The following is a 24336-nucleotide window of genomic DNA, read 5'->3' as shown; positions in this document are numbered from 1 at the left end:
TCTGCCTCCTCTTGCCAATTTTTCTCTGAATTGGCATTGGGTGAATCGGCCTTACAGCTGTCTTCTTTGTCTGCCCCAGATGAGTTAGGGAGGGAGAGGGTGAGTCCTCCTCTAAACTTGGATTTTAAAATAAAGGATTTTGATTATATGGTCTGAAGCCCTAGTATTTCAAGTTTATATTAAGTATCATTGGGTAAATTAGTATTGTATATTTTTGATCATCAGATGACAGAGGAAATACTTAAGTAACTTAAAGTTATTTTCAGAATATAGCAGAAGCTTCTGCCTCACCTGTCTATCCACTGAGAGACACTGTGAAGCCAAGACTGATGGAGTTAAGTACGCAGCACTGAGAAATGCCCCTCAGGGATGACTGGGCGGTGCCACAGAGATCCATACTGTCCTCTCCCCTTTTAAAGTCAAGGTCAGGGAATATTACCTATGAGATTAAATTCTGTAGAGTCACTGAACAGGTGAGATAAATCATGCAGAGTAAACAACTTTTAGTATTGATGAAACTAGGGTGGTTCCTAAGTGTTTTATGGAGATCAGAGTATCTAGGCTGGCGAGGAGGCCAGTCTCGTTAAGGACTGCAAGTGTATTACTCACCTCTGAGGCTTTGCCTGAAGAAAATAGCCAACTTCTCTCCCTCTTCCGTCTCTTTATTATATCACCTTTGGACTAATAAAATGTCATCCTTATTAATAAGTAATATTACCTAGTTTGTTTCTTTTCCAGGTACTATACAAATCCCTTGTAGCTTAGTTGGTAAAGAATCTGCCTGCAATGCAGGAGACCCAAGTTTGTTTCCTGGGTCAGGAAGATCTCCTGGAGAATGAAATGGCAACCTACTCCAGTGTTCTTGCCTAGAGAATCCCATGAACAGAGGAGCCTGGCAGGTTACAGTCCATGGGATTGCAAGAGTCGGACACGACTTAGTGACTAAACAACAATACAAATCATTGTTATTGTGCTATACTTGTAATGACTCTAATACAGGAAAACTTTCTAACCACCCCATAAGAGAAGCTCGAAAGTAGACTTCTTAAAGACTTTGTGATTCTTAAAGCTCTAAGCTCCCTGTCCTTACTTTTTATTTTTTTTTAAATTTACTTACTTATTTTTGGTTGCAATGGTCTTTGTTGCTGTGTGTGGGCATTCTCTAGTTGTGGTGAGCGGGGCCTACTCTTCGTTGGGGTGCATGGGCATCTCATTGTAGTGGCTTGTTGGAGAGCACAGGCTCTAGGCATATGGGCCTGGTAGTTGTGACCCAGGGGCTCAGTAGTTATGGTGAATGGACTTTTGTTGCTCTGTGACATAGAATCTTCTTGGACCGGGGATCTAACCTGTGTCCCCTGCCTTGGCAGGCGAATTCCTATCTACTGTACCACCAGGGAAGTCTGACCTAGAGTTTTAAAAGTGCATGACTCTTAGGAAGATCCTAGAATGGTGTCTTAAGTAATATTAGTAGTTTTGTTGAACTGAAGGAAGGAATTAGTGGTTTGAACTGGATTTTAGAGGTTTTAGATTTCTTAAATTCTGCTATTGGTGACTTACCATCTAAAAAATCTGCTTGATAATCTAGCATCTTTCTGTGCTTTATAGCAGTTGCTTATTAAATGTCTCTTGACATATTCTGAGTTGAATTGTTATAGAGCTGGTAAGTTGTGTCTGACTCTTTTGCGACCCCATGGACTATAGCCCGCCAGGCTCCTCTGTCCGTGGGATTTCCCAGAGAAGAATACTGACGTGGGTTTTTCCTTCTTGAGGGGGTCTTCCCAACCCAGGGATCGAACCTGCAGCTTCTGCATTGGCAGACAGTCTTGACTGCTGAACCACCAAGCTGAGCCATCAGGAAGCAAGCCCTTGAGTTATTTTTAACTATTGAGTTACCCAATAGTTATTTTTAAAAAGTAGTGGTGTTAATGGTATGAGATCTTTATCTAAAAGGCTTCGGTGGAACAAAATGCAACCACTATCATGCGAAGTTTGAATATAACAGTGTCAGTAATTATATTCCTGCAAGGAGCTAGAAGAAAGATAGGCATGTTCTTATGGGTAGAAGGCTAGTTCTAGTCTTGAGATTCTGCTGATAAATTGACTTTTATGTATATCTTGGGGAAATCTTGGGATTTTTTTCAGTATGAAGAAGAACAAAAACCTTAAACTCACCACAGGTGAAATTCCTTATATTTTTAACGGGAAGTAGCACTTTTTGGCTGCTAATACTTTTTGTTTCTTTATGTTTACTTGGCTTTTTATGACCTTTGCTTACATTAAGGGAGAGGATGCTGAGGTCTCTCAGCCAGCCATCATATCCGAAGAGGAAAAACCATGTGGATTGTTTCTTATTCTCTCTAGTCAAATTAGAAGGGTCTGAGAATAAGCCTGTAAATGCTGACTTCTTTTCAACTCTCCACAGCTTAATGTTGATTGATAAAGGAGATAATGTGGAGCAGTGGTTCTCAACTGGGGGCAGTTTTACTTTTTAGGAGGAAATTTGGCAATGTCTGTAGACCTTTTCTGCAGCAGGGTTGTTGTCGCAGCTACCGGAAAGGGAGGCTTGTTGCTGGCTCCTGGTGGATAGAGACTGGGGATGCTGCTAAACCTGCTTCAATGACCAGGACAGCCCCAACAGCAAAAAGTTATTGGGCCCAAAATGTCCAGAGCACTGTGGTTCAGGAACCCAGGTGTAGAAGGATAAAAGGATAGTCGTTGTCTTGTGTCACTGCTGCTGAAGGTTTTGTCCTGGGGTAGCTTTGATTTCTAATTTTGGAATCCTGTTGAGAGTTTTCAGTGAGATAAAATTGAGATAATTTTAACTAAAGCCCTGATGGGAGGGATTGTTTAGAAGGTAGTTAAGTGGCATTCTATTATAGCAGTATCACTTGGGGTCACTTTCTCTCCTTGTGGTTACCGAGACCAGAGAAATTGGATCACGCCTCTCAAGTTACACACTGGGGCAACTTCTAAAAGTATGCAGATTTTTTTGTCAGTTGGAAATTAATTGAAGTAGTAACACAACAAGTAACTTAGTAAGACATCTGGAAATTCCAGTTTGAAAACAAAGTAAAAAGCAGACACCAAGTCTAACTTGCAGTTTTTCTGTAGCTCATCTTTGCATTAATTAAGCATTACTTTCTCTGTTTCTCTTAATGTTCTTGAGAGTTTTCATGAGCTTAGGAGATTTTGTGCTTAAACTTTTAGTTTCCCCAAATTCTTGGTTGAGTTGGTGAATTGAAGTTATCAAGCCTTGTTCTAATACTGTTTGTTCATAGGATTGAAGTTGAGTCATCTGACCCTCTCAGTTTGTCTTGGTGTATCCCACTGTAAAATAATACTGAGGTGTGCCCATTGAAAGCTTGAGTGGGCATTCAGAGAAATGGAGCTATGTAACCTCTCATTGAAAGGTTGTGTAGGAACGAGCAGTCCTTATTTGTAGAGAAATAAGGCCTTTACCATAGTAGAAACATTTTAGGTGGTTCTTACAGTTTCACATAAAAAAGTTTAGGTTAGATCCCGAAAGATTTTTTTGAAGCCTTTTTTTTTTTAAAGTTCAGTTGTTATTTCAGAGTTCCTTAGAGGTATACAGATACATGTATAATAAATAGAAGTGACTGGTGATTTTAAACCAGGCACACTGTTAAATAGATTGCCCAGCCTCTTTCCCCAAAACAGGCCAGTTAGTTTTGTTTTCCTTGAAAATCTGTTAAGGTACTGATCTCTTTCCTTGATGAGTTCGACAGGTATCACAGGAAGTAGGCAAGGTATCCTATATTCACCTACTTGCCACTCACTTTGATGCTGTGCAGATCTGAACCTAAACTACTGTTATTTTGATTGCTGATATAGTGTGAAAACTATAATGGTACATTTACTTTTTGTTTAATAACATGTAATAGGTAAATTCAGCAAATTAGCTTTTACTGCTGTTTTTAATTTGCGTATTTATGATTAAAAAGTGTTGGGAAGTAATATTCACAAATAAGAATAATGAAAGTGTTTAATTCCCTAAATTTTTCAACCTTATTTTACTAATCACTAAAATTATTGGCTTATTATTATTCTATGCCAAGTGTAGGTGCTAATTCAGTTAGGGAGACTTGTTTTAATAATATACTAGGATTTTGGTTCTTTTTTGTTTGTTTTTGAAATGGAAAATTTTATTTGGGCCAAACTGAGGATTTTAACCCTGGAACAATCTCTTAGAAAGCTTTGAGAACTGTTCTTTACTAGCATTCTGTTTTAGCATACAATCTGTATTCGATGAGCAAATTCAGAGTTCCCAAGGTTTTTAATAAGGTTAGCAGTGTAACATTGGTCTTTCTCATCTTGCAACACTCGTGCCATAAAAGGATTCCAGAAATCTGTTACTGAGTGTGAATTAGTTCTCTGAACTTAAGTATTAAGTGATTGTCCCCCTGACTGTTATTCAGGAAGAAAACCAGTTTACAAAAATAAAAGTCTACCATCAGGCCACAGTTTTTTAGTGTTATACAAAGATACCTTTACAGTTTAAATATTTGGAGAGCTGTGACTGAGTTTCAGGCCATTAGAACTGCATTTATTCCCTAAAAATAGTAACATTCACAACCGTCATCATTTTGTTCCTTCATTCCAAACCTGAAAGGTTGACACTATCAGGGATTCCAAACAGGAATATATAGTCAACCAACTTTCTTTGGTTCATTGTGTAACAAGGCAGAAAATCAGGTCAGGAGACAAAGTGTTATTTGATATAATTTGATCAGATGGTCAAGAAGCCAGATTTTCTAAGGAAAAAATAAATTGACTAAATTACAAGAATTATCAGAGATAAAGTTAATACAGTGTAGCCAGAAAGGGTTTAGTTATAGTGTTCTTTGCTTGCTTACAGTAAAGGCAGCCAGAAGGGGAACAACTCAGTGGCATAGATATAAAATGGTAAGTGATCCTAAAAGTTTGCCCTTAGTTCTGTTGTGTGCCGTCACAGTCTGAGGGAAAAGTTTGTCTTCCTACGTTCAGTTTAGGCTGATAGAGTCTTCTTACTTAAACTGACAACCTTCATGCATTCAGCAATTATATTCTAAGCTCTACATTCTAAGCATTGTGCAGAAAGAAAAGCATACTTGGTGGGGAAAGAAAAATAACCTGGGATTAAAAGTCACTGAAATCATGTACAAAGTTTATGTTCTAATAATAAAATTCCACTTAGGGAAGTAAAGACATATAAAACAAACTTCTGTGAATATCCTAATCTTAAGTGTGGTTGTTGTTCAGTTGCTAGGTTGTGTTCTTCCTCTTTCACAGCCCCATGGACTGTAGCTAGCAAGGCTTCTCTGTCTGTGGGATTTCTGAGGCAGGAACACTGGAGTGGTTGCCATTTCCTTCTTGAGGGGATCTTCCCAACCCAGGGATAAGACTGGCATCTCCTGCTTGGCAGGTGGATTCTTTACAACTGAGCCACCTGGGAATCCCCCAAATCTTCAGTATTATTTAACCTCAAAATAAGAATTGAATGAACGAGACTTCTTGTTTTCCTGAAGGAGAGTTAGAGGAGACAAGTAAATGAAGACAACATTGGTGTCTAGAACAAACTGTGTTCTAGTTTTACAGATGGAGAAACAGGTCTTCCCAAAGACCATGAACTGGTGGAACTGGGAATAGAACCCAGAAGTTCTGTTACTGACTTGGGTCTGTGGACTCATTAATCAATAGAAATTGATGAGAGGCCAGCTGAGAAGTTCAGGCAAGGCTTTATTGGGACTTGTGCTTCAAGTAAGAAACAGGTACTCTTGCTCATTTTCTGAGGTGAGGTGAGCTAGTGGTTCCTTAAATGAGGTAAGGGTAGGGGTGGATGGGTGGGTTGGGCAGGAAACATAGTTTAGGTGGTCTGCCCACCTCAGGTGATGCTGTGTGCAGGTACCATGTGCTTTTGTTCCCAACACTGCCTACATCTCCGAAAAGTCAGTCAGTTTGTGGCCTTTTTGTATCTTACTGTTCATAATTGCCCCAACTGCACGTATATGCAGTTACTGTTCAATTCAGTTCAGTCGCTTAGTTGTGTCTGACTCTTTGCGACCCCATGGACTGTGGCACCCCAGGCCTTCCTGTACATCACCAACTCCCAGAACTTGCTCAAACTCATGTCCATCGAGTTGGTGGTGCCATCCAACTATCTCATCCTCTGTTGTCCCCTTCTCCTGCCTTCAGTCTTTCCCAGCATCATGCTCTTTTCCAGTGAGTCAGTTCTTTGCATCAGGTGGCCAAAGTAGTGGAGCTTCAGCATCAGTTCTTCCAATGAATATTCAGGACTGATTTTCTTTAGGATTGACTAGTTGGATCTCCTTGCAGTCCAAGGGACTCTCAAGAGTCTTCTCCAACCCCACAGTTCAAAAGCATCAATTCTTTGGTGCTCAGCTTTCTTTATAGTCCGACTCTCACATCCATACATGACTGCTGGGAAAACCATAGCTTTGATAAGACAAACCTTTGTCAGCAAAGTAATGTCTCTGCTTTTTAATACACTGTCTAGGTTTGTCATAACTTTTCTTCCAAGGAGCAAGCATCTTTTAATTTCATGGCTGCAGTCACCATCTGCAGTGATTTTGGAGCCTAAAAAAATAAAGTCTCTCACTGTTTCCATTGTTTCCCCATCTATTTGCCATGAAGTGATGGCATGATGATAGTTTTTTGAATGTTGAGTTTTAAGCCACCTTTTTCACTCTCTTTCACTTTCATCAAGAGGCTCTTCAGTTCCTCTTCACTTTCTGCGTAAGGGTGGTGTCATCTGCATATCTGAGGTTATTGATATTTCTCCTGGCAATCTTGATTCCATCTTGTGCTTCATCTAGGCTGATATTTCGCGTGATGATTTCTGCATATAAGTTAAATAAGCAGGGTGACAATATACAGCCTTGACATACTTCTTTCCCAATTTGGAACCAGTCTGTTGTTCCATGTCCAGTTCTAATTGTTGCTTCTTGACCTGCATACAGATTTCTCAGGAGGCAGGTCAGGTGGTCTGGTATTCCCATCTCTTGAAAAATTTTCCAGTTTGTTGTGATCCACACAGTCAGAGGCTTTGTCCTAATCAGTAAAGCAGATGTTTTCCTGAAACTCTTGCTTTTAGTTGCTTAGTTTGTCCAGGTGCAAGCACTCCAGTAAAGGGTCCCAAGTCCCAGCCTATTTCAGATCTATTAACTTTGTTTTGGGGTTCACTTGATGCTTTTAAAAAGGCAGAAAGTGTAACCTGGATTGTAAAAGAATGATCATAGGAGATTATGGAAAACTTAAGGGCTTCCCTGGTAGTTTAGCTGGTAGAGAATCCGCCTGCTGTGCAGGAGACCCCATTTCGATTCCTGGTTGGGAAGATCCACTGGAGAAGGGATAGGCTACCCACTCCAGTATTCTTGGGCTTTCCTGGTGGCTCAGATGGTAAAGAATCCACCTGCAATGCGGGAGACCTGGGTTTGGTCCTGGGTTGGGAAGATCCCCTGGAGAAGGGAATGGCTATCTACACCAGTATTCTGGTCTGAAGAATTCCATGGACTATATATAGTACATGGGGTCGCAGAGTCAGACACAACTGAGCAACTTTCACTTTCTCTAGGAGAAAAGCAGTGTGGTTGATGTTAGAGACGTAAGTTGACATGAAATTCATGGTGTGGTGGGTTCTAGCCTAGGTAGGAGCTGTGGTGTGTTTCAGTTTGTTCCTAATCCTTCTAATTAGGAGTTTCTCAGTAATTTGCCTTGTGATACTCTGGAGAATATGAACAATAGAACATGACTGACTTAATATTGTGATCTTAGATTTGGATTCTGTCAAATGACGCAGAAAATAGGCTTTTCTTTTATCTAAAATAAAAAACTGATTTTGATTGTGAACACATAGAAAAACAAAGCTGTGGAATTAGAAAATAAATAGTAAGTTTTTATATTGTATTTCATATTATGAATAAACATTGGATATAAATTTGTATAAGGTTCAAGGGTATATAAATTTCACAGTATGGGATTTAATATAAATAAGTCTTGGCTTAGGTTATTGTTTTACCAAGACCTCACATTTTGTGATATTAGCCCATGAAATATGAGAAGGAAAATAAAATAATGCATTAAAACCATCCTTTCCCCCTAAAAACCACACACACAGAAAGAAAAACCCCAAAAGTCCCTTTTCACTTACATTCTGAGTGCTTTGTGTCTTCTAGGACTATTCTTCTAAGTGAGTTAAACATCAGGGCTAAGCTGTACTTAGGGAGTTGTCCCTGATTCAGACTACTAATGGTGAAAAATACTTCTCCTTGTGGATATTTTTAGATGAAACAGGCAGTGGATCTTCCAAAGTAGTTCATTCAAGTGTACCTGCTACTGAGTGCCTTCGCTGGAGTTGTATATAGTAAATGTTCAGACCCTGAAGGAAAGCAGTTTAGTTTGGAGACATGCATAGTGCCGGACCTGTAGTGAGCCTTTAACTTCACTTTTATCCTTGTTTTGCCCTCCCCTCCAAAACCTATTATGCTTAAAATTTAAAACTCTGTTATCTGGATATATTCAGGATGATATACTAAGACCAAGGCTTGGATGTGGGAAGAGTGTAGAGTCAGAGACTAGGTTTGGTTCTTGTTTGATCTTCTTACAAATTCTCCTTAATTCATGGATGTTCCCCCAAAGTGAACTTAATATTACTTCTGAAAAAAAATTAGGAAAAATTAAAATGCCACGTTAGCCATCTTTAGAAGTGACCCAAGAGAGAAATACTTAAAATCTAGTCTGGGTGTAATCTCAGTGTAGGGCAGGACTGAATTGTGATTGTAAGTAAGAAAATATAGCCAAGTAATTGTATTATATTTTAACAGGAGAAAGAATGTACTTGTTAGAGGAAGGTGTGGAAATTGTAGATCAGCAGTGAAAGAATAGAAAAAAGAGTCAGGGGCAAACATACGCTGTTTTCTTCCTGCCCAGAGGGAGAAGAAACACAGATCATTGATTTTGAGAATCTGGTTTTATGCTGATAGTGGAAATTGATATATTAGGCTATCTTAGCCTGATGACACAGGCTATATATTCAGTTGCCTACTGCTCCGAGTCTCTGCTTTTTTAACAGGTGATTATAATCTGGAATAACTACAGTAACTATATTATATGTCTAATGTGGCAATCATTGCATTAGGTTATTTGCAAACAGCTTAACCTTTATAATAATACAACTCATAAATAGAGACTTGAGTTTAGAATAAAGGTCTGTGATTCCAAAACTCCTCTATTCATGTGTCTTTCCTCTGTTCAGGTAGAATTATTTATTGAGGAAGACTGTGCTGAATAGTAAAAGTAAATGAGCCACTCGGTAACTTTTTCATTGAAATTAAATTGGCATTCTGGTTTTTATATACATGGCCTCTTAATTTGTTTTTATGTGAATCTTCCTCTTAAGAGACAGGTCTTCTCTAGGTGCTAGATTAAATTACTGATCTTGTAAGATAGAAGGTTTCACACCCTGAAATGTGTTCATCAGGGTAATTCTGTCCTGTTAAGGAGAGGAGGGGGCTGGAATGTTGCTGAATCTCCCAAGTCCTCATTTGGCCTTGACATAAACTTTTCCATTCAATCATCAGCAAATTATAGTTCTATTCCTTTCTTTAAAAGAGTAATTATTGTCAATCAGTGAGGTGTAATGAAAAGAATATGGGGTTTTAAATTCAAAAAAGACCAGGATTCAAAGCTCTTCATCCCTTGGTCAATATTCTGGTTTTCTCTTACTGCCTAAAGAGTCACCCCAAACTTTAGTGACTTGAAACAGTATTATCTTTCATGTTCCTGTGGATTTATAGAGTTGAGCTGGTCAATTCTCACTTGAGATCTTTCATATGTTTGTAGTCCACAAAACTGGAGGGAGCCGTCTGAAGGCCCTGCTGGGATGGACCTCCAAGGTAGTTTTTCCCTCTTACAATCCAGTCCTTCTCTGATGTCTCAGTGCTTGTCTGTGTGACCTGTCTGTCCAGCAGAGCTGTTGTTTAATTGCTAAGTCATGTCTGACTCTTTGTGACCCTATTGATTGCAGCATGTCAGGTTTCCCTGTCCTTCACTGTCTCTCGGAGTTTGCTGAACTCGTTCGTTGAGTTGATGATGCCATCCAGCCATCTCATCTTCTGTTGTCCCCTTCTCCTGCTCTCAATCTTTGTCCGCATCAGGGGTTTTTCCAGTGAGTCGACCCTTTGCTTCAAGTGGCCAAAGTATTGGAGCTTCAGCATCAGTCCATGCAATGAATATTCAGGGTTTGATTTCCGTTAGGATTGAGTGGTTTGATCTCCTTGCTGTCCAAGGGACTCTCAAGAGTTTTCTCCAGCACCATAATTCAAAAGCATCAATCCTTTGGCACTCAACTTTATGGTCCAACTCTTATATCCTTATATGATTACTGAAAAAAACCATAGCTTTGACTATACAGACTTTTGTTGGCAAAGTTAATGTCTCTGCTTTTTAATATGCTGTCTAGGTTTGTCCTAGCTTTTCTTCCAAGGAGCTAGTATCTTTTAATTTCTTGGCTGCAGTCATTGATTGGAGTGATTTTGGAGCCCAAGAAAGTAAAATCTGTCACTGTTTCCACTTTTTCCTCTTCTGTTTGCCATGGAGTGATGGGACTGGATGTCATGATGATCTTTTTTTGACTGTTGAGTTTTAAGCCAGTCTTTTCTGTCTCTTGTTTCATCCTCATCAAGAGGTTCTTTAGTTCCTCTTTGCTTGCTGTCCAGCAGAGTAGCCCAGACTTGTGTGGCTGCTCAGGGCTTTAAGACTCAGAAAGCAGAAACTGTTAGGCAGTTAAGAGCATTGTCTGGAATTAGCTCAGTATTCTATAGGTAAAGAAGTCACAGGGCTCTCCACATTCAGTGATCTGGTTCTTAGAACTATGTCTGGAATCACGAAGAGAGAACTTGTACATTTCTCTACTCTAAGTCAGTGTGATTCTTGCTTCAAGTCTCTCTTCTGTCTTCTCAATTATGATACCTACCTTCTGAAATTATTTTCTTTTTATCATAGTTCTAAACATCATTGAAAGTTCAGGATCAGTGTAGATGACCCTTTAAAGACCTTACTTACTCCATGGTGGGAATGTAAATTGATACTGTCACTATGGAGAACATAATGGATAGTGCTTAAAAAACTAGGAGTAGAATTGCCATATGATGCAGTAATCCCTCCATTGGGCATATACCCTGAGAAAACCATAATTGAAAGAGCCACATGTACCCCAGCTTTCGTTGCAGCACTATTTACAACAGCTGGGACATGGAAGCAACTTAGATGTCCATCGACAGATGAATTAATAAAAAAGTTGTGGTACAGATACACAATAGAATATTACTCAGCCATGAAAAAGAATACATTCAATCCTAATGAGGTGGATGAACCTAGAGCCTGTTATACAGAATAAGTCAGAAAGAGAAAAACAAATATCGTGTATTAACACCTATATATGGAATCAAGGAGCCTGTTCGCAGGGCAGCAGTGGAGATGCAGACATAAAGAACAGACTGTGGACACAGTGAGGAAAGAAGTGGATGGGGTGAATGGAGAGAGTAGCGTGGAACATAACTTACCATATGTAAAATAGATATGAAAATTTGTTGCATGATGCACCAAGCTCAAATCAGGTGCTCTGTGACATCCTGGAGGGGTGGGATGGGGTAGGAGGTGGGAGGGAGATTTGAGAGGGAGGGGACATATGTGTACCTATGGCTGATGCATGTTGGTGTATGGTAGAAACCAACACAATATTGTAAAGCAGTTATCCTCCAATTAAAAATTTAATAAGTACATGTATAATATTTCTATACATGCTTAATGTTGATTATGAAATAAATGTGATTATACAATGATAATTGTATAATTATTATACCACCTACTCTCATAGCTTTATCTTGGACTTTGTGATCATCCAAAACACTGCTTCTTTTGAAATCTTAGGCTTCACTATCCCATGAGCAGGCCCCAACTTCTTAAACTTCCAGCTCTTTTAATTGTTTACTTTCATTCTTACCATTCTCTGATTGTATTAGATTCTGGTACTTTGACTCCTAGTTGTGAGGTGTGTGGCAAGTAATTTCATGTTTGTTTATTCAGTAAGTATTTATTGAATACCTGACTGTCTTAGGGATATAATGGTAAACAAAATTGATCTGAACCCTGCCTTTATGAAACTTAAAGCTTTCTGAATGGGTACAGATATTAAGAAAGCATTAAACAAATATATAATTACAAACTGTGATAAGTGCTATAAAGGAATGAATTAGGTGCCATAAGGAGAAAATAAGAAGAGGAGGGGACTTCCCTGGTGTTACAGGTGGGTAGGAATCTGCCTGTGAGTGCAGGGAACACAGGTTCAATCCCTGGCCCGGGAGAATCCACACGCTGCAGAGTGGCTGAGCTTCCGGCACCACCGCTCCTGAAGCCTGTGTGCCTGGAGCCTGTGCTCCGCAACCAGAGAAGCCACTGCAGTGGGGAGCCCATGCACCTCAACGATGAGTAGCCCCTGCTTGCTGCAACTCGAGAAAGCTCACACACAGCAACAAAGACTCAGTGCAACCAAAAATAAATAAATTCTTTTCAAAAAAGAGGAGGAAAGCACTTTAGACTGAATGGTGAAAGAGGGGCTTTCTGACATGACCTTAAAATGGAGACCTAAAAGACTGGAAATCCCTTGCCATGCAAAGAGTTAGGGGAATAGTGTTTTCAGTTGTAGGAGCAGAATGTGTGAAAGCTTGAGGCAGGGATTAGCTTGATGAGTTAGAATGATTGAAAGAAGTTCTTTGTGGCTGGAATTCACTGAGGCAGCGTAGCCTAAAATGAGGTTGGCAAGTTAAACAGGGACCAGCTGAATCAAGGCCTTGTAAGTAATTTTTAAGACTTTAATTTTATTCTTAGTGTTTCTGGAAATAGTTGAAAGGTTTTAAGATGGGATGATATGGTCTGTTTTATGTTTTAGAAAAATCATTCTGACTTTATCACGCAGAACAGATGGGAAGAGCCTGGAAGAGAAGCAGGACAGCACTTGAGAGGGAACTTATTCATTGTTTAGAGCCAGTGCTGGCTTGGGTTATGATAGTGTGGCAAAAAGGCATGGAGTAGATTTGAGAAATGTGTTCGCAGTAGAAGTCCCAGGATTTGATGGTTGGATGTGGAAAATGACAGAGAGGGAGGAGTCGGGAGTGGCTCCCGACTTTTCCAGTATGAACAAATTTGATATGCCACCTCTTGATAAGTGTGTGTGTGTAAGAGAGAAAGAGCATGAGAGAGAATACATTTGAGGAGAAATGAATCTGGAGTCCAGAAGAGTGACCTGGGTTGGAGATAACACATTTGGGAGTTGTTGCACCTAGAGGATATTTATTTATTTTTATTTTTTTATTTTTCATGTAAAACAGTGGGAATGAATGAGAGAGGAAGAGAAAAGAAAGAGGAGGGCCTGACATTGGGATGCAAATCACAAATCACAACATTTTTTAATTGATTTTTTTCTTTTTAACTTTAAACATTAAAATAGATTTAAGGTAGCTTTCTGTAGGCCATCTCACTTGCTTTCAGATAACTTTCTTTGTGGGAGAGAAAGGAACATAGTTACTGCTACCTGGGAGGATAGGGGATGAAGGAGCAGAGGGAGGGGCTCAGGAATTTATATGTTCTCCAGATTATTTTCTGCCTGGGGTAATTCACAGTATGCCCATTACTAGTGTTTCTCATCTTTCATGTGTGTAGAGAAGAAAAAAGGTTGAGAGTTTCTGCTCTACAGGATAAATTTCATGGTAATCTAAGTTTTCCATAGTCTGGTTTTAGCCTGCCTATTCACACTAATCATACCGTTCCCCTCTAACCACCTTGCATGCTATATTCTATTATGATTTTTAGCTCATAATTTCCTTTTTTATTGAGCAAATAGACTAATATTTTAAGTCTCTGTTTCAGATAAAGCTTTTCCTGATTCCCTCAGGAGAACTTTGGTATTTGTTTATATTCCCAGTGTGCATTGCTTAAAGCAATTGTTTTATTAAATTTAAATGTTTTTCTTACATTGACTGCTCACCAAACTAATCTTCTTGATAGAAGGGATTGATTTTTTTCTTTTTGCCTCTTTTAAGAAAGCATTTGAATGTTTGAGTTACATTTCTAACTCTGTTTGAGTAGGCAAATACAGCTTACTTTTCCTTCTGATAAGACGAACTTTGGGGTTTAGAAAATATAGCGAGCAAGAAAATAGTTGAAGATGTCTTTTCCAGATCTATTTTAATAGGTATTAATAGTTAAAATATACTTTTTAAAATTGTGGTAAAGCAACCTCTGAAGTATATTCTTTCTTATCAGCCCCAATGTTGTTCAGTCACGTCCAACTCTTTGTGACCCCATGGACTGTAGCCTGCCAGGCTCCCCTGTCCATGGGATTCTCCAGGCGAGAATTCTGGAGTGGGTTGCCATTTCCTTCTCCTGGGGATCTTCCTGACCCAGGGATTGGACCCCCGTCTCCCGCATTGCAGGCAGATTCTTTACTGTCTGAGCCACCCAATTAGAGCCTTGGAGTGGAGAAATCCATCAAGTTAACCCAGAAGTTCTAGACTCAGATAATTGGCCCAAAAGCTTGATATTTAATTAAAAGAAAGATTCCTGGTAATGAAGGAAATAGAAGCTGACCTAATGGAATTATTCTGGTTATTTGAATTAACATGTCTATAGAATACCTGAGAATATTTAAGTTTTATTTGGAACCATTGATAATCAAAAAATAGGTTAGAAATACTGTAAAACTTCACTGTAAATTCCTAGTCTACAAATTGATTTATTCTGTGATTCAGTTTATGTCTCCTGTCGTTGTTCAGAGCCAGTACTAGCTTGGGTTATGATAGTGTGGCAAAAAGGCAAGGAGTAGATAAAGGAAAAAAACAGCATAGCAGGAAAAAAATAGCAATATCTGTGCCCATTGAATGTTATAATCTTTTACTGCTCTGATACATCTCTTGGAGCTTTTTCACTAGATTTGAAGAGAAAATTAGATAATGAACTCATTACAGTTAAAAAAAAAATTCAAGTTAAAGAAAACAAACTTTGACATTCTTCCTTTTAGCTTTCAGTGGGAATCACTTATGAAGCCATTCTATAATTATCACATGGAATTCATTACTTGCTGGAGTATAACAGAAAAAACTATCCTGAGAGTCAGCAAGTACAAACAGCATTTCACAACATCAGCTTGTGTACTGCATATTGTTCTGTAAGTATATACTTAGCTTTCTGGTGAAAGACTCATTTTTGTCTTCCTTTCTTTTATAGGAATATACTTGTCCCAGATGTGAATCAGGTTTTATTGAAGAAGTGACAGATGATTCCAGGTATAGTACAAGCCCATGAATAAATAAGGCATTCTGTTATAAAAATTATGGTTTTTAGCATCAACTGAATAGAAAGAAATTTGTTTTATAATTTACACTCTGCTGAGAGAGAGAGAAAGAAGAAAAGTAGCAGAGCAAAGGGAGAGAAAAATGGGAAAATTAGGAAAATGTGATAGTAGGTGTCTTGAGATCTACTGTGGTGTTCTTGGGAAACCTCTGTATCCCTATCAGAGTAAATTTGATGAGTTTTCATATATTTTCTGAGACTTTGGGGTTTCTCTTGGATTATTGGTTGGTTTTTAGTGACTACTCTGTTGCCTGAAGGTAGATTGCTGTTATACCCCTTTGGTGGGCTGGGGAGCAACTTATGACAAAGATTACCTAGTAAGATAAACAGGCTCTTCTAGCCAGGGAAACTGAGTTGTTATTCTTGAGGAAGCCTTGGGTCCTTTGTGCTTATTAGGATTATTGAGGTCAAACATACCATCTTGCCACTGTAGTATTAGTGTGTTGGTAATGCTTGAAATTGGCTCTTGTTGCTCTTACTGATGGTATAAAACCTATAAAAGGGGGAAGTTATTTCTGAAAGTGACAATGTTATATATTCCTTCTTGATTAATATGATTAAAACTATGAAAGCTTATTAAAAAGTAAAATAGTGTTGACAGGAGGGCTTCTTTTAACCTTGGAGTGACTTTGGGGGTTTTGATGGCAGTAAATAATTCCTTTACTGTTGCTGTTGGCAGAATATAAAGTTGAAGTTCCCTTCCACAACCAGGAAAAACTACACATTTTACAGTATGTACAATTAGTTTAACTTTATTAATGATCAGTGATTATATGTATAATCTGACCTGGAGCTTCTGGGGCAACATATGGCATGAGGATCTAGTTTGCTACAAACACTTGATGTAATAATCTTGGTTTTAAATAACACAATACCAGCTCAGTCTAAAAGATTCGCATGATGGCAGAATTAGCAATTTTGTGTGGATGGCATGCTAACTTGGGATAGCTTTTTATTTGTGCTGTTATAATTGCATCATATACTTGTTTCAAGCAGGGTATGCTCTGCATGTGTTATAGAGCATGTTAGTTGTTTTCGGGGGGAGCATTTTTTCAAAGGTTTTGAATACTAATTTTGGTTTCTTTAGCCATGAGGTTGGTGATTAACTACAAGATGAATCTTTTCTAGAAGAAAACGGAATTCTGTGGCTCCTGCTCTCACTTGAGTTACTTTTTTATTTGTGCTTTTGTGAGTTAAAGGTTGTCTTGTACAGGTGCTATTGGTAGCAGATGCAAAGATCATGTCTTTTGAAAGATCAGTGTTTTAAATAGTTGAAGAAATCTTTGCTTAGAATCAGTGTCTTAGAGGTAGCAGGGTATTTATTTCCTTCTATAAAGTTTATGAACATTTGCTGATTTGAATACTTAGCAATTACAGTGTTAAGTAGTGGATGGTAAAAATTAATGAGAGCAAGTCCTTATGTGAACATTGGATAATGGGTTCCATTTGCTATTAGACATTCATCTGGAGGAGCATCTTGTAAATTTTCTTAAGCTTTGTAACATTTCTCAGAAAAATGTGTTTGTTTTTATTATCCCTTTTCTATGATTAGCCCTATCATTATTTTTTTAAAAATTATTTATTTGTTTTTGGCTGTGCTGGGCCTTTGCTGCTGTGCATGGGCTTTTTACTAGGTGATGCGAGCAGGGGCTGCTCTCCAGTTGCGGTGCTCAGGCCTCTCATTGTGGTGGCTTCTCTTGTTGTGGACCAAGGGCTCTATGGCCTGTGGGCTCCAATGGCTGAGGCCCGAGGGCTCTAGAGGGGGCTCAGCAGCGGGCACAGTGGTTGCAGCTCCCAGGCTCTGCAGCACGGGCTCACGAGTTGTGGTGTACAGACGTGGTTGCCATGCTGCATGTGGGATCTTCCTGGATCAGGGATTGAACCTGTGTCTCCTGCATTGGCAGGTGGATTCTTCACCACTGAGCCACCAAGGAACCCCAGCTCTGTCATTTTTAATATACAAAGGAATTTAAGGAAAGGGAAGGCTGGTGGAGTTGCAGGGATAGAAGAACCCTAAAAGAAAGATTTGGTAGCTTTAATTACCAAAGATACCTGAATCCTGGAAGCTGTCAATATATGGTAAAGGCAGTAAGAGCCCTGGAAGCCTGTCTGCTGCTGCTAAGTCGCTTCAGTTGTGTCCGACTTTGTGCGACCCCATAGACAGCAGCCCACCAGGCTCCCCATCCCCGGGATTCTCCAGGCAAGAACACTAGAGTGGGTTGCCATTTCCTTCTCCAATGCATGAAAGTGACAAGTGAAAGTGAAGTCGCTCAGTCGTGTCCGACTCTTAGTGACCCCATGGACTGCAGCCCACCAGGCTCCTCCATCCATGGGATTTTCCAGGCAAGAATACTGGAGTGGGGTGGCATTGCCTTCTCCGGGAAGCCTGTCTAGGCTTGAGCAATAAAATGGATACAGTGGTAATTTAATTATTTATAGAGGCACTGGTAATTTGGGGCTTGTTCTACATAGGAAGTGTTTTTTACAAAAGACATTAAACTTTTGAAACAAATAACAGTTGTTAAATGGTTTCTAATCAGAGAATAAGGCTTGAGAATGATGCCATAGATAGAGAATGGCGTTAGCTTTCGTTTTTTCACTTTTGGTTCCAGACTAACCAGGGTGTGTGTGTTTTCTCAATGAGCTGAGTGCAGTGCCTGGATTGCTATTGTAATTCTGAAAATGAAAGCTGCTGTAGTAATTTGTGGACTTTATAGCGTTGGGGTGAGTGTGTGCATGCTTGTGTGCTAACGTGTGTACTTTTGTGCCCTTGTTTGTCTCTTGAAGTAAAAGTGATATCCAGCAGTTCTTGGTATTCTTTCCATCCCCTTTCTGTCAAAGTGTTTTAGCCAGTTTTCTCTCTTTGCAAATTTCGTGAGGACAATGGGATCTAATATTTTTTCCTAGTCTTTGGCAATTGGTTTACACATGCAATATTAATTCAGTAATGTTTACTTTTGAGTTATCAATGCAGGATATAGTAAAGCAGCATTATCAAAAGTGGTGAGTGCTGTGTATAATGGCTGATATATAATAAATACATATATTTGTGGTATTAATAAAATACAGTATTTACCCTCTGAATTTTATGTTTCTGAAAGAAGGGTAAGAAGTAGAAATGGATGAAACAAGTTCTAGATATGTATAATATAAGGTCAAATTTAGAATCACAATCAAGAGTGCAGAGGGCTGTGGATGAGTCTTGTTTGGTGAGTTTCAGTTCAGTTCAGTCGCCCAGTCATGTTTGACTCTTTGCGACCCCATGAATCGCAGCACGCCAGGCCTCTCTGTTCATCACCAACTCCCGGAGTTTACTCAAACTCTCATGTCCATCGAGTCGGTGATGCCATCCAGCCATCTCATCCTCTGTCATCCCCTTCTCCTCCTGCCCCCAATCCCTCCCAGCATCAGGGTCTTTTCCAATGAATCAACTCTTCGCATGAGGTGGCCAAAGTATTGGAGTTTCAGCTTCAGCATCAGTCCTTCCAATGGTGAGTTTAGTAAAGTCTTAATGGAGGATGGCTCTGAGGGGTGGGTAAGATAATCATCATCAGAAGAAAAAATATTTATTGTGCCCTTTTATAAGATGCTAAATATTGTACCAGACCCCTTGCATTACTACATTTAATCATTTCTAGTAGTTTCAAATGTTGTGTGTTCATCTGATGGTTAGTGGTTTTTTAGTGAAATATTATTTGGAGAATCTAGTTTTATTTTTTAGCTTCTGAGAATAAATATTTTTCTTCCTTTGCTCAGGTTTGAGTTGCATTGCTGGCTGTGGGTCCTTCTTCCTTCTCTGTGATGGCCCCTCTCTCTAATTTTTCATTTGGTTTTTCCTTGATTTTGTAGTTTGTTATAGTATTTTTCATAGATTAATCCACATGCAGGTTCTTCATAATTTCCTTTGTAGGTGTCACATTGGAATGAGCTATTTTTCCTTATTGGGATTTGTTCTCATTGTACCATTCTATATTTAGGTTCTGGGAGGGAAGCTTATTCCTGGGAATAGAAAATAGAATCACTTCTCATTGCTTTTTCTCTTCAGTTTTTTAGGTGGTGGCAGCAGCACATCAACACAGTTTTCAGAGGTAAGTTTTTCTTTGGCTCTATGGATTCTTTAGGTAGTGGGCTCGTGCTAAAACAGTGACAGATTTTCACTTGCCAGTGCAGCAAAACCTCAGAATGTTTAAGGAAAATGTAGGCAAGAGTAGTCTTAGAAAGATTTGTGTTCAATAGTTGGGGCTTTGGCATGTTATTTTTAGTAAACCTTGGATTAGGTGGTGTTTTCGGTTATTTTCTGCTTCTATATTGTGTATGTAGTGTGAGATTGGAAAGCTTGTGTTTTTTTTTTTAATAACTGTGTTGCAGACTCTTAGTGGTGTGACTGTCAAGTGAAGAGCAGGGGATGAGTTATAATTGAAGTCACAGTGAGGCACAGCCTACAGTTTTACACAGAGGTACTGGTTTCTAGAGATTACCTTTAATGAATGTGGTAGTTTGGTATATGTATTGGAATTTGGGTGCCAGATTAAGGATAAGATATTTACTTGCCTTCCAGGTCTCAAGATAGGACCTGTAGTTAATTTCCAGTTCTTTATATAATGTGGGTTCTCTTCCTGCGAAGCACAAACTCTGGGGCCTGTGGGCTTCAGTGGTTGTGACAGTGGTGTGACAGTGATGTGACAGTGTGACAGTGGTGGACTCAGTAGGCGTGGCTCTTGGGCTCTAGAGCGTGGGCTCAATAGTTGTGGTGCACAAGCTTCGTTGCCATGTGACGTGTGGGATCTTTCTGAATCAGTGAGCAAACCCATTTCTACTGCATTGGCAGGTGGCTTCCTTGCCCCAGAGCCACCAGGGAAGCCCTAAGGTGTACAGTTTTAAGTGACATTAAGTACTTTTTGTTTATAAGCATTAAGAGACTGTATCTCACAAGGGTAGACCCCCCTCTGCCTACAGAAAACACTGGTTTGCTTTTGCTCCTACTGCCATATAGTTTGGTTAGCCCTAGAAAGCTAACAGATGCTAAAAGAAAAAAAAATCAAATCCCATAACGGAATTTCTCTGTATTTCAGGATCACATTAACCTTTTTTTGGAAATAGTTCAAGTTTTGAGAATAAGCAAAACTTTTTAGTGTTTATTTGTGTATAAATTAAAACTGTATTTGCAGGTATTTCTGAAAACTGGTATTCAGTAAGAAGCCCATAAAACCCTAAGCTTCTCTCCTGTATCCTCTGAAAATTATTTTTAAGACTTGCAGCTCCCAGACTTTTTTTTTTGGCCACACTGTGCACCTTGTAGGATCTTAGTTCCCATCCTAGTTAGTTCCTCGACCAGGGATTGAACCCAGGCCCCAGTAGTGAAAGCACCAAGTCCTCACCACTGGGCCACCAGGAAATTCTCAGCTCCCCAGATTTTTTATGTTATTGGATTTATAGTCAAGAAACTTAATGTTTGGGTAACAGTCCTGTTTTATTAAGGGTATTTTCTTTTACTTACGGTCTGTGGTACTTCCCAATATCCGGTATTGAACTTTTTACTTAACTCTGAACTGACTTGATACGTGGGTTGGTTAGTGTGATTCAAGATAGATTATGTCTTTGAACTCCCATTTTATTGTTTTGATGGATGAAAAAACATTACTTAAAATTGATTCCGCTCACCAGGCCTGGAAGCCTTTCCAGTTTTAGTATGTTTTTTCCCTTGTGTGTGCTATTCCTGATAACACAGATTGTCACTTAACTGGTTATACATATGCAGAGGAAAAACTTCATCTGATTTTCCTTAAGTGTTCTCTTTTAGGAGATAGAAATACAAGTTTTGTAGTTATGACTCACTAGGAGAAGATGCATTCAGAATTAAAATAAATATATATATATTTAGTCAGTTTCCTAACTTTAGTAATGCTAAATCTGACACTGTGTGAGTTATCCTTCAGGTGTTGAAATAATTTCGCCTAGTCATAGCCTGTGACATCATGTTCTTCAGGATTTGTAGCAAGGGCATGATTACACCCAATTTTCCCTTGTCATCAAAGGGAATATTTCCGTTTTCTCCTTTTAAAATATTTTGTACTTATATAGAAAAAAATCTGTCTTCTAGTATTGTAGAAGTTGTCAAGGATTAAAATCAGCTAAGAAGTGTATGTTGAGTGCACTTCCAGCACTCTGTTAGAAGTTGGGGCAAGAAACAAGTGTTACAGTTGCCTGGAGTGTGAGGAACTTATAATTTAGTTGGGGAGCAAGTGCAAACATATGAAACAAGTATGAATACAAGAAAGAATGTACAGAGGGTATAATAAACTTATTGTGGGGTGTATATGACAGACAGTATAAAGGACAGGTTAGTTGGGCTGCAGTCTTTGAAAAGACTAAGATGTTTAGGAAAAGAGGTCAAATGACGTAGTGATATGCCCAGATCCAGATTGCCTAAGTTTAAATCCTGGGTCTACTGCTTACAGACTGTGTAACCTGGGCAAAATTACTTAGAATTTTTCACTGCCTCTGTTTCCTCCTTTGTAAATTGGGGAAAATAATAATACCTGCCTCAGAGAGGAGTTGTGAGGATTGAGTCGATATATGCCAGGTGTGTGGGCCAGTGTGCCTGCCGTATAGTGAGTGCTTAATAAATTTTAGCTGTTATTAATACTTCATGGAGAAGGTTAAACAAGGCTTCAAGTACTAGAGCCTTAAAGGGTAGGTGGAATTTAGATAAGCAAAGAGATGAGAAAACACTAACACTTTTCCTCTAGACAGTGTTCATAGGCTTTAAGTTCATAATTATACCCATATCCCTAGAGGAAAAGCTTAGAAAGAAAATTATGTTTGGAAACGAAGAGTTGTTTTTCTTTTCTATATTTCAGTTTATAATTCCAGCAAATGCTTATGCTCAGTTTTGCTCTATTTTTCTTCAGAGTTGCTTGTACAATGTAGAGATTATTTTCTTAATTATTATTTATTAATGCTGGATTCTTAAAACACTAGATATATTAGAAGAGGCTTAATCCAAGCGTATGTGTGTGTGTGTGTGTGTGTGTGTGTGTGTGTGTGTGTGTGTGTGTGTGTTTCCTAAATGAGGTCTGGGGTGGGGGAAACAGGAAGAGTGGATGAGGATGGAGAAGAGTTGCCAGTGAAATGGGAACAATGTTTGAGTAATGTGTGAGGGTTGGTGGAGAGTGAATTTAGAAATGTTGCTAATAGATTGTAGAGAGAGAGGACATAGTTATACTGAGGTCCCTGTTGATAATCTGGGGAATTGAACCCATTGCTATCTGAGCATTTCATTGATTACTTGAAAGCTTCTGACCCTGACCTGGTGCCAGAGAGACATCTGATCTGAAAGTTTCAGCTTTCCTGAGTATATCACTTCAGTGCAAGAGTGGCTATGGCTTCTGCCTCGGATTAGCAGAAAATAAGATAGATAGTTTTCTAGAAAAAGAACTCCCAGGTGTGCAAGAAGGCAAGGTACTCTGAGCAGCCTGATTTATATTTATTTAAATAAAATTTGTTTTTGTACATATGCAGCACTGTATTAGGCAATAAAAAAGGTGTTAAAATACATCTGGAGTTCCACTGTTCTAAGAGCCTCCTTTATATATTTCCTTTCAGGTTTTGTCCTGAGGCATAGATACTGAAAGATATTATAACAACATGAAGAAGATTTTTAAAAAATCTTCCATATTATCATTACCTTATTTTTTATTTCATCCTTTCCTTCCCTCCCTTTTTCATTTTCTTTCTTTCTCGTACTTTCCATTTCTCACATTCATGCTTCATAACTGTTTTCAGATGTATCATAGAATATGCTATGTTGTATTTCTGATTTTTAAAATTTACTTAGGATTATAGCATAAATTTTTTTCTTGACTCTTCCTAATTATGAGTTATCTATTTTATGGCTTCATATTCTTTCATGCCTTCTCTATATTAAACTGTTTTCCTGTGTTAAAACATGTCTGGCTGTACATGATGGTTGATTATTGATTATACCTCTTCACTTCATCTCAGAGTCTAGAACATGCTGAGAAGTAAAGTATAGATGCTAGAGAGATGGAAATAAAGATTTAATTTTTATTCAGTGAAGTTGGAAACCACATTTGACAAATGATGTGGCCAAATGAACATCCTAAGTCTGCACAGGATGCCCCTCCTGAGAATTAGAGGCAGCAGAGCAGGCACAAATACTCAGAATCACTTTTTTGGCCTTTGTGCAGAGTCCTTATACATGAACTCCACCAACTGGAGATATGTGACTTAGCAGATGTTAGGTTTTTGCTACTTAGCAATCAGATGCATCATTCCTCTGGTAGGAAAGAGTAATGAGGAATGAATAAAGAGGTTAGAAGTGGACGTGGAAGCTCTTGAGTCTTCCCTTCTCACCTTTGAGTTTAATAATTGAAGTCTGTAGTTAGCAAGGATCTGGGACTAGTACCTCTGGCAGTTAGGCGAGGAGATGAGTGGTCTGGGAGGGCACTATTATGTCTGCTTTCATGAAGCCTCTCTCCAGTACCCACTATCCTCTTGTGTGTGTGCTCCTGGGACCTGTGGAGAAGGCTCTGAAGTAATCAAGAACAACAGTAAATTAAGCTGAGCTAAATAAAATTGTTAATATTCTATTGTTCTTGACCTACAAAGATGGTAATTTTAAATGATTAAACCTAGTAAAGACAGTAAAGATTTCAAATCTTTAACTTTCTTTTCTCAAGTAAGTCTTCCCTTTAGCTGTTTGCTGTTCTTCTCAGTCTCAGCCAGAGGGCTTGTACTCAAATGCCAGGTAGAGTTTGGATTCTTTGAGTAGCTGCACCCTGGATGTGATCTTAAAGGATGAATTAATTCAACCAGGTCTTTCATCTGTCTCATTTTTTAGTATAAAGAGTTAAAAGAGCTCATTTCACAGTGCTACCTGCTTTATATCCA

General features: G+C 38.9%; 1 protein-coding gene across 3 annotated transcripts in view; it reads left to right on the top strand.

The window, feature by feature from the left end:
- The window catches only part of RNF115 (ring finger protein 115), a 69750-nt gene that overhangs the window by 3889 nt on the left and 41525 nt on the right, over nt 1-24336 (top strand). The window contains exons 1-3 of one of the 3 annotated variants that reach the window (XM_020904234.2): nt 15320-15356; nt 16103-16154; nt 19469-19511. In XM_020904234.2, the coding sequence (XP_020759893.1) occupies nt 15347-15356; nt 16103-16154; nt 19469-19511 (105 nt within the window). In that variant the 5' untranslated portion in view covers nt 15320-15346. Of the gene's footprint in view, nt 1-15296; nt 15357-16102; nt 16155-19468; nt 19512-24336 lie in introns of those variants that run through there. The other 2 variants (XM_020904228.2, XM_070467222.1) reach the window with 2 other exon arrangements.

This window comes from Odocoileus virginianus, chromosome 5, assembly GCF_023699985.2.
Source record: "Odocoileus virginianus isolate 20LAN1187 ecotype Illinois chromosome 5, Ovbor_1.2, whole genome shotgun sequence".
In the NCBI taxonomy this organism is placed as follows: domain Eukaryota; kingdom Metazoa; phylum Chordata; class Mammalia; order Artiodactyla; family Cervidae; genus Odocoileus; species Odocoileus virginianus.
This window is presented reverse-complemented; position numbering and strand designations above follow the sequence as displayed.